The sequence below is a fragment of the Takifugu rubripes genome, chromosome 9 (genome assembly GCF_901000725.2).
Source record: "Takifugu rubripes chromosome 9, fTakRub1.2, whole genome shotgun sequence".
In the NCBI taxonomy this organism is placed as follows: Eukaryota; Metazoa; Chordata; class Actinopteri; order Tetraodontiformes; family Tetraodontidae; genus Takifugu; species Takifugu rubripes.
The window spans coordinates 4,465,889-4,476,374 of NC_042293.1; the positions used below are offsets into that span (position 1 = coordinate 4,465,889).

At 41.6% G+C, this 10,486-nt stretch overlaps 1 protein-coding gene across 3 annotated transcripts; it reads right to left on the minus strand.

Moving 5' to 3' along the window:
- Window positions 1-65: 65 nt before the first annotated feature.
- On the minus strand, window positions 66-10,115 carry cracr2aa (calcium release activated channel regulator 2Aa). 3 transcript variants are annotated; one of them, XM_003967198.3, is made up of 18 exons: window positions 10,010-10,115; window positions 7,971-8,338; window positions 6,782-6,893; window positions 6,512-6,707; window positions 5,601-5,747; window positions 5,392-5,482; window positions 5,183-5,278; window positions 4,721-4,908; window positions 4,568-4,639; window positions 4,127-4,172; window positions 3,963-4,042; window positions 3,590-3,881; window positions 3,313-3,445; window positions 2,636-2,717; window positions 2,434-2,548; window positions 1,943-2,044; window positions 1,788-1,864; window positions 66-829 (listed from the first exon to the last, which is right to left on the minus strand). In XM_003967198.3, the coding sequence occupies exons 2-18, from the start codon at window positions 8,226-8,228 to the stop codon at window positions 742-744; spliced, it is 2,175 nt and encodes a 724-aa protein (XP_003967247.2). In that variant the 5' UTR covers window positions 8,229-8,338; window positions 10,010-10,115; the 3' UTR covers window positions 66-741. The 3 variants fall into 3 exon arrangements, with proteins under 3 accessions (XP_003967247.2, XP_029697877.1, XP_029697876.1); XM_029842017.1 differs by having other exon boundaries at window positions 6,782-6,921; XM_029842016.1 differs by lacking the exon at window positions 10,010-10,115 and adding an exon at window positions 9,564-9,754.
- Window positions 10,116-10,486: the final 371 nt, after the last annotated feature.

The window sequence follows — 10,486 nt, forward strand, 5'->3', positions numbered from 1 at the left end:
GCAGTTTCCCCTGGTTGGTGTTGTTGCGCGATGCAGAAACTATGGACAAGTAATATTCTGATATGGGTTGTATTCTGATGAAAGCAATAATCCAAATAATGTGCTAAAATGCACAGCAGCTAGTGAAATATTCTGCTTTGCCTGTGAATATTTGAGCGGAGAATATTTTAACAGTTCCAGAGCAGTCCAAGGAAAATAGTTTCTCTTCCTTTTGCATCAAACACACATTAAAGCCATGCACCTGCTGCAGGAGGAGAAATGAAAGTTCAGGGCTTTAAGAGCAATGCACTCCTCATCTTAGTTCAGATAAGATTTACCCCAGTGTGAATAAGTTAGACAATTAGAAAAAAGACGTATCAATGGCGATGTCCTAAGGTCCAAGACAAGCTTATTCATGGTCTATACAGAATACTACCGTGCGTGTAAGCACAAACAGTGTGGAAATAAATTAATCCAAATTACCAGATGAAGCAGAATAATAGTTTAGGGTAGTTAAATAAATACTAATTAAGGTTAAAAATAACAATTTATATTCAGGTTAAAAGGAACTTATCATATAAGATTTATTATTACAGTATTTACATTTTATTTGGTCCCCAAAAAAAAAAACAGCTGCTGTTTGAGAATAGCAGTGGGTGCAGTTAGTGTTTCTGTGGTGACACGTGTGATGAAACTCTGTGTGTGTGTGTGTGTTTGTGTGTGTGTGCGTGCGTGTGTGTGGGGGGGTGCTACGACGCATGCTTAGCAGCAGGATTTCTTCTTCTCTGAGGGGCTGCCCACCAGCTGGATTGTCTTCTCCTTCACCCTGTCCTCCTGTTCTTTCAGGATCCTGGCAGATAAAATGAGACAGATGAACTCCATCAGATGAGGAACCGCACTTTATTGCCATCTCCTGGAGTTCTACAGGATTGCAGATAATTTTAGAGTAATTTAAATGTGGTCCTGGAGCATTTTCATAATAGATATGAACGAAAGAGCCAGCAGTGCATTGGGAATGACATTGTCTCTGTAAAATGGCATTAACGCTTTATTAACAGTAAATTTGAAGAAATGTGCTGTTCATTCTTTCATTATTCTGTTTGAAAACAAAATCAGAAAATTGAAACAGTGGTTTGTTATTTGTTTTAAAATAACATAAAAATGAAAAAAGAGACTAACAGAGAAACCAAAATACAACATTTTTCCCTTTGGAAAATATAAATTGAGGGGGGGTGGGAGTCTGTTTAAAGCTAAGTTTTCTCTTACACCTGGAATTGTGTCGATGTCTAACGTCCAAAGAACTACAGGGAAGCTTTCAGTATCAAGCAGTTCCTGGTATGGTAATAAAGTTATGTGCTGGTCAGAACCGTCCAACGTCATACCGGAGCACTTTGGAGCACTGAAACGTTGCAGACCGATGCTGATTTCAGCATGTGGTTCACTGCTTTCAAAATGTTCTCTGACTAAATCATAGTAGGGGGTCACTTGCCGCCATATTACTGGAACCCTATACCTGAAATTGATGACTTCCCTCCAGTTCAGAATGGTGGAAACCAAAGCAGTTCCCAGGAAAAACTAACGTTCAAACTCTTTTCCACTCAATTTTTGTTCCGTTTTCCTGTTGTGGTTTTCAAATAGAAAAACCAAACCAAATTTTCAGAGTGTCTGATTTTGGAGAACAAACCATACCAAGTCTTCCGAAGCAGCAACTTGATAAAGTTGGCTGGGTAATCGTGCAATCATCCTCCGTCATAAAATATGTCAACTTCTAAGTTGAGACATTGTTACGGTCCCATTTCTTTGCTCACCTGGCTAAATGCACCATGGACTCCATTACGTTGCATCCTGAGCTTGCGCTACATTCAAAGAAAGCCAGCTGGCTCTCCTAAAACAAGGAAAACCAAAACTTATGACATCTTTTTTATATTTTTAACACACACTGGAAATACACATTTCCACAGACCTTGGCAAGTCTTTGACCTGCTTCATGCTGAACTTGTCTCTCCATCTGTTTGTCTGTTTTGTTTCCCAGGAGCATGATGGGAATATCCTCTCCTGCGCTTTCCTAGAGAAGAAAAAAAAAAAAAATCTCTATCTATATATAGAAAGATTTTTCATTTACCTGTAGCGCTATTTGTACTCAACACAATCCGCAATCTGACCAAAAGGTTTAAGGAGTGTGTACTACATTACCTGCAGATTAGCCAGTTAATGTAGCTAGGCTAACACCTTTATTATCAACACCTGGCCCAAAAATCTTGAGCCTCTAAATTTTAGCTGCTCGGTCATAAAGTCTATAGTCACACTAAAACCATCGACATGATTCCACCAGAATCACTCACTTTGTCAAATGGTAAGAGGCAAAAATGGCAGAAAAGCATATTTTTATATATTTAATCATCTAATGTTGGAATGGATGCAGCATCAGAACAGCAGGGCTTCTGCCTGCCTCACCTTAATGCTGGTGAGCCACTGCCTGATGGCGGTGAAGCTCTGCTCAGCTGTGATGTCGTACATCACAACCACGCCGTCGGCCTTGCGAAAAAACTGCTTGGTGATGCTTCGATACCTGCAGCAGGAAGTCAATAAAATGTTTGCAGAGCCTTTAACGTCTCTAAACTCTAATCAGAATAAACAAAATCAATCTTCTCCTCACCTCTCCTGTCCAGCTGTATCCCACATCTGCAGCGCCACCTGGCTGCTGTCCACAGTTATTGTCTTTACACTGTAATCAATACCTGCACGTGCACCCAAGAACAAATGTTATGTATTTTTATGCTTCTAATGATACACAACAAATACAATATGTAAAATACATATGTAATGTGTAAACTGTACACATTGATAAGCTTTTACTTATTTACTTATTTACAAAAAGCAGAAAATGAAAGGCTCACTTTAACATTGTCCATGTAATAAAATAAGTCTTTAAGTTACTATGACAACCTTTACTTGACTTGATGCCTTTGTTAAGAAAAAATGACATGGATTTCTCCAACTGACCTTGATTCAAACCAGAGCCTCATCTCTTTTATTAGCTACTTGGAAGGATACTACTTTTTCACTCAAGTACTTTTAGGGCATTTTTATTTTCATACATATTATCACTGCAGGCTAAACTGTGAACTATGAAACTCAAAGAAAGCCCCCAGAAGCATAAACAGGCCCAGTTAAATTGCTGCAGAGGTCATGGATTCATAACTGTCAGTTAATTTCTCTCATTAGCTATTCCGATGCATGGAAGGTTTGGATGTCATGACAGGTGGAGAGGCCGAGTCAAACACACACCACTGAAGTAGGTTAAATATTCAGAATAGGTGCTGTCGCACGTACCAACAGTGGCAGAAGTGCCAGGGTGGAAGGAGTCATCACAGAATCGCCGAAGGAGGGAGGTCTTTCCTACGCTGGAGTTTCCCACCATGACGACCTTGAAGAGGCGGTCAGGAAGCGAGGGAGCACTTTCATCCTGAGGAAGATGATGGGATTGAAGGAAGGTTGGACATCGATAGAATAAAAGCGTATTAAAATCCTCTTTTCCTAAGCATCATCAGCACAGTCCTGTGCAAAGATTTCTTGCAAGTCAGTCAGTCTTCTGTGTGCGCTTGCTTACATTAATGCTGGTCTCCTTGCCAACAGGCCGACCTCTCAGGGATGTTGGCGTTTCATTTCTCATCAATGGGTCATTTCTCATCTCCTCGTTGTCCGAGGTTTCTTCTGTTTCACTACACTCCGGAAGGGGCGATCGAGCCAGTTGGTCACGCTGGAGCAAGTGCGGGAGGTGGTCCTCCTCTATGGAGATGATCCTCTGGAGATGCCCTCTTTTCTGGGGAATGCAGGTGGTCTGGGACAGCCTCTTAGTCAGGTTTTGCCTTGCAGAGCTGGTGGTCTGCTCCTCTTCATCACTGCCAATAGGAAGTAACATTCAAACCCAAAACATAGTGACAAATTTGTCAAAGTATTGCAGAAAATCTCTGGTTGTTCACCTTGTTAGGACATCTGGGTTTGGGTGCTTTGGAGTACTGGTTGAAGGATTCTGCCTTAAAACAGGTGTTTTCTTTGGTGTCTGTAGCAGAATCCAAAACGAGATGCAGGCTTTATTCTAAGCAGGTGATTCTAGGCTCAACTCAGCACTTTAATGCATTTGTACCTGAAAACACATGTCGCTCTCATCACGTAAATTTTTGTTCATCTCCCTAAACAAAGGAAATGAAACATACTGTGATTTTATCAAGCATTTTACCTGCACAGTTTCCAATATAATACAGCTGATGATACATTTTTGAAAATCTCACTGCAGCTGTAATGTTGTTATCACATCCCATCACTGATGATAAGGGACCCAAACCCTCAAAACCTGCCCATTATCACTATCCAGCAGCATCTGAACCCAGAACAGCACATCTGGCTGACTTTCCACTACTCTGCAGATCAACGTGGCTGAAAGTAACATTTGTAGTGGATATGTAACTACAAACTACTTTTAATCACTGAAATCCCTAAAATCTATAAAATCAATTTACTTTACAGCTCCAGTTCTTGTGGTCAAGAACAAGTGCAGGTGTGTGCAGCTGTACCTCTAAGTCCGTACCTCAAAAGGTCCAGCTGTTTGAGGAGACTTGCCCGCTCTCTCTGCAGCCCCTCAGTGAGTCTGTATATTTCCCTGAGTGGGAAAACAACAACAGACAGTTTGTGAAAACTATGACTCTGTCTATCCAACGATATCTGCACCAGTGTGACTCACATCTCCTTCTCCTCATGAAGTCGTGTGGCCTGCTCCTGCAGAAGGCACAGCTGCTCCTGGGCCAGCACCAACTCATGACTGGTATGGTCCAGTTCCCGCGCTAACTCGTCGTTGGTCTGCTTCAGTTTCACATTTGCTACCTTGGTGACATGTTGTTCACTGTGGAGGTCCTGGTACTGCTGCTCCAACTAGAGACTCATTAGAGAAAAACTTGGACTGAATGAAGAACCTCCTCTCATCTTGACAACTTAAAGTACATTTGCATCATTCCATTTTACTGAACATGCACCAATTTAGAACAATTTCGACACCAGTCTGCCAATTGCATCAATGTTTTGGCTATCAGTAGTTCCTAAACCCTTAGGCAGTCCTATTGTGGGGCTCTAATTCATACTAAAATGTCGTAATAAAAATGCTAGGAAGCTTTGATATAGAGATTTTTTGTGTTTCTAAACTGCTCACCCTTCTCTGTTTCTGAAAGAGCTGCTCCATCTCCCTCTCTTTACCCGACAGCTGCAGCTCCATCTCCTGACAGCGAGAGAGAAACCTCTCATGGTCCTTCAGAGCAGGGATAAAACAGGCATTGATGATGATTCAAACATCCAGGAAGTAAAACACTTGTGGCAATTAATATGAAAGACAATAACGTGAAAGGGGTGACAAGGTTTTACCTGCAGCACAATCCGGTCTTTCTCGTTTTTTATTTGCTGTTCCATTTCCTCGTAAAGATGCTGAATCTCGTTGTCGTGTGTTGCTGCTTTTCTGCAAAGGAAAGAAAGTTTAATTAATGTTTAAACCTTTAAAAATTTAAATTTAAACCAATAAATGCATTATATAGATATGACTGCACACTTTGATATTGGTATAAAAACCTACGGACCTCTTTAGAGCACTCTCCATCTCCTTCTTCTCCTGGTTTGCTTCTATTATCTGTGATGTGACCCTGGACAGGAAGTCTTCAAAATTTGCCAAGAGATGCGGCTCATCGCGCCGCAGCTGTGCCCACAGGCTGCGCACCTCCGCGGGGCTGATGAGGCAAAATCATGTTTTAATCACATGCTTACTTCTGTCATGATGAAGGACACCCCTGCCTATAAAGTGACCCAAAACCACACCTCAGTTGCCCACATGATAAGAGGTTTAGCTGATTCCCATAATGTTAATTTGCCTTTAAAAATCTCTTCACTGCAGCAGAAACTATGAGCTTTGTCAGTGCTGCTAAAACAGACTGAAGGCAAACAGGGAGTTGGAAGAAAATGGGGTATGAAAGTTTGGGATCTGCTTCTCTTTCACAGGATACTTTAATTATGCACCTGATGTTTGTTAAAGGTGAGTCACACATTTCATCAAGATCCTGCCAATAGATCTCATTCCGTCCGGTAAAGCAATGTGTAAACAGTCCTCATCTTAACAAAACAGCAATAGCAGGACAGAGCAAGGTGTAACAGGGTTTCAGACCAGTGTGTGACAGTTCTAGAAATGCTATGATGCAAAAAAAACACAGACACTGCTATGGATAATAACAGATAGCCGAGGACAGAAAGAGCTTTGCATTGCAACAAGTAGAAACTTCTACCTGATCTTCAAAAGAGAAAAAAAACAGTCCAGTTGACACAGAAAACTAGCGTGGATAACTATGACCTGGATGATTGAAAATCTACACAGACTTCTACCCGATCAGTTTACACAGCTGATAATAGTCTCAGGCCAGAAGTTTGACTGAGCGTGCCTACAGTGGATACAAGTTGGACCAAACTGCAGAATCTTTAGGCTCACACACAAACTGCTCACTCTTCAAATACGCTGTTGGCGCCGAGGCTCTCCATGAGCAAGGAAAAGTGTTTTTCCTCTTCATCCTCTTCTCTTTGTCTCAAACCGTCCTCCCACTGAGTCTGGTACAGGACTTCTCCTGGGCTTTTGCATTGTGGCTTCTCTCCCATTTGGCTCCCTTCCTCTCCAGAAACCTCCTGGCCGAATAAAAAGGCACCTGAAACAAATCAGCAGCTCGCGCTTAAAGTTGATGAAAGCTCTATTGGAAATAGAAACAACAGGATAACATACTAAAGCCAGAGGAGAACTCCTGGAGGGTGAGGAATCCGTTGCTGTCGGAGTCGAGCGTATCGAACACGTTCTCCAGCTCCTCTGCGCTAAGAGGAAGCCCCCCGTTTAGCCTCTGTTAAAGATGCAGAAGACAGCTGCATCTGTCAAAAACAAAGCCTGAAGGAAGCTAATGACAACGTAGCCATAACAACTGCCTCTCTGGACTGTCATCTAAGTGGTGGTTATCATGGTTCATGTTCCCTCAACCTCCCGACTGTAGTTGAACACGTCAGCATTAATTACAAACGAGGGTATTAAAAGACTTCAGATGAGGCTTAGATTCAGCGACACACATGCACCAACCGACAGTTTTTAAGCAAACCAAAATAATCTGATGCAAGTGGGAACCTCCTAAAACAAGTAAAGAAATTCAGCCACACCTCTGTAAACAGCTTGATTTTATGTGTATTTACAGTTCTACATATGTTGACCGAGGTCACTTGTACAATCCAGGGCAGGAAAGGGGCGAAGCAAAGGATCTGTGGAAGATTATCAGCTGTTTTTGTACATGGTGTTATCAGGGCAGGCAGACCACATCCCTTATGTCAGCAAACAGTAAAGGATTACAGCCACAGCCTGCTGGTGACAAACGGATCCTTGCGCTGCGAAAATCGAGAAGAGTGCAAACGAAGGCGCGCTTGGTTCACTGTGATATGGAACCTTGCATGATGGGCATCGACACCTCAGTGAAGCGAGAAGAGAACTGCCGTGCTGCTGACCATCTACTTTCCGACTCATTAGCATAAACACAGCTTCAAAGCGAGCCCACTTTGTGTTTAGGGTCCTCAGCGAGGGTTTCATCAAAGGATGAGATGTGGCAGTGATGAGTATATGAGTATATCTGCACATTAATGTGAGCGGAGGAGTTTCGGCACAAAGCGTCCACGTGGCTCTTTGTATCACGGCTTCTTCAAATAAAGTGGGCTTTCAGCCTCATTAATAAACACACACACTTTTCCCGGCCATTATGAAAATACCAGATAAATATAGATATAAATACCAAATAAATGTTGCATCAATTAACCACCCTCTGATTTTGAAGTTAGTTAACTATATATTTCACATGTTAAATGACCAGCTGACAGCAAACCAATCACTTTGTCTCTGTGACCGCATACACTAAAGTATACTGGCTACTTTAAAATCTTACCTGCATGTCACGACGGGTGATGAAGCCCTTGTTCTCCATGTCACACATCTGAAAGAACTCCAGAGTTTTCTCCTGGACAGTGTTGCGCCCCACATCTTTGGTCTCAGAGGTATCCGACGCCTCGCTGTTGCCTCTTCTCTGCCGCGAAGTTCGCACCGATGAGCTGCTCGCGTCGTTAGCGGCGGCGCGGGAAAGCGCTGAAGCCGCCATGGCTTCGGTGAGTGTGTCGCTTTGAGGATGTTTCCCTCCGTCCTTCATATGAGTCGGGTACAGTTGAGCTGCGGCGCTTACAGATCCTGGAGAACCCCAGGCTGCTCGACATCAGAGCCTCTGAGCACTGTCACTAACTCCCATCTCTTAGCAACTACCTATGTAATAAGTCGATGAAACAAGGAGAGGGACAGCAGAAGAGGGTTTTTAATAAAATCCAGCCCCAGAAAAAGAGTTGTTTTCTTTTTTTCTGTTTGTGAAGCATATGAGCCACTGCAAGGTAAGACTGGTGTTTTATAACGCTGATATTATTGTACAACCCTAAGTTATACAAGTCATTAAATATTTAGAGTAAAAAGGATGTGAGCAGTCTAATTTTGCAAACTGCTGTTATTGACCTTTACGTCTGGGACAATGACCCATCTGAAGCTAACGTGGACTGACAAGTAACTGAAAATAAAAGACTGAAAATAAAGTTCTAGTACACTGACAAGAGCCTTGTTTGCATAGAAATATTGACATATTAGTCACTCAGACTACGTATTAATGTTTCGCTGGTTTGGAAGAGTGCACATATGCAGCAGACTACGTGTGTGTTGATCCATGCAAATGCTGATATGTGGGACTGGAAAAAGACAGGTAGAAAGATATTGGACAGGGACAAGATCAGGGACATGCTGTAACACACAAACACACAGGAGGCCCAAGCTTTTAATCCTCCAAAATAAAAATAAAAAGATTAATTCCTCTCAATATATCTACAATGTGGCAAAATTCTTGCCCACTGTGCAACACTAAGCGTGACTAACCTCACCAGGAAAGTGTGGACTGACACGTGAACTAAGGCATGAGAGGAAATTTATGGGGGAACTTAGGTGACCTGCTGATTCAACAATATTTTGTAATATGAGTCCATTATATTAAGATATGAAAGGTGTATAGATTATTTGACGGTGACTTTTTCTTAACCTGCACATCTATAGGAGGAAGAGTTTGACATTTAAAGCCACAACAATCTGTGGGTTGTGGTGACCAACGACTCACTTGCACAAACCTTAAAAATAAATAAGACATAGACATCTTACTGTTCTACCACTAAGACAAATACTTGTAAAATCAAGGAAATGTTTTTTGATAAGTTTTTCCATCTCTGTAAATACTACACAAAACACACATCTTGCACACACACATACATATATATATATATATATATATATATATATATATATATATATATATATATATATATATATATATATATATACACTGTACAGTATATATTACGTATTTAATTCTGCAGAACACAACATATGAAGATTTTAAAAAGAGAAACTTAATCTGAGAACATAAAAGACTGACATTTTCGCTTGAGGCCATATTCACCTGTCACGGTTTTCCAACTAGATGGGAAAGAGTTAAACTTCAGTTGTAAATGGACCTAAAGGAATGACTTGTTTGAATAACAGGAGCCATCTGAGGTGTAATTTAAAGTATTTTTGAAGTTAATACAAGACGCAACTTAAAAGTCGCTCCACTTCCTGAAGGGACTTCCTTTCTTCTTCTATCATTATTTCCACAACACACGTGAAAGACAGAAAAAGTTTCTACTTCCTTTTACAAACTTTTAACTCGTGAAATTTCCTGCCACACCATTGCCTCACATACGCCGGGCAGACCAAATCAACTTTTTTTCCCCTCACCCAGTCAAGTCAAGAGCACATTTGCAAAGTCAAACCGGACTGTCGAGTTAATTAAGACAGCATGCAAACTCCCGCGATGTTAATCCTGAGCAGATAAAGCGGCGTTGCAAGAAAAAATAGGTTAATTACCTGTAAATGAAAAGTGAAATTCAGGTTAGATGACTCGGCTGAGTCGCTTTCCGTCAGATCCGTTTCTGAGTGACCGAGCATGATGGCGCTAAAATGGAGGGAGGGGCTTCGACTACCATGGCAACAGGAACGCGGATGTACAATCGCACAAGCTCACAGACGTTCCCGTCGAGCGCACTTTTCACGTGTAGATCCGGGTTCGAAACACTAAAATATTCTGATTTTCTGTGTTCATCAGCGTGTTCCAGCATCATTAATCATCAAATGTTTGCATATTTATTTAAGCATGGAAATACTGCAACGTTTCGTCCACGGTTCTGGCAAAATTCTATCTTTAATTGCTGTTAAGGAGACCGGTTTCATGATCTCGGTCACAGGCGGCAGATCAGTGATCTCTAATCAAGACCAAACACCCAGCAGTTGAAGCTGCATGTGTTCATATTTCATACGCAGTTCTTTCTTTTAGAGCCAGAAAGC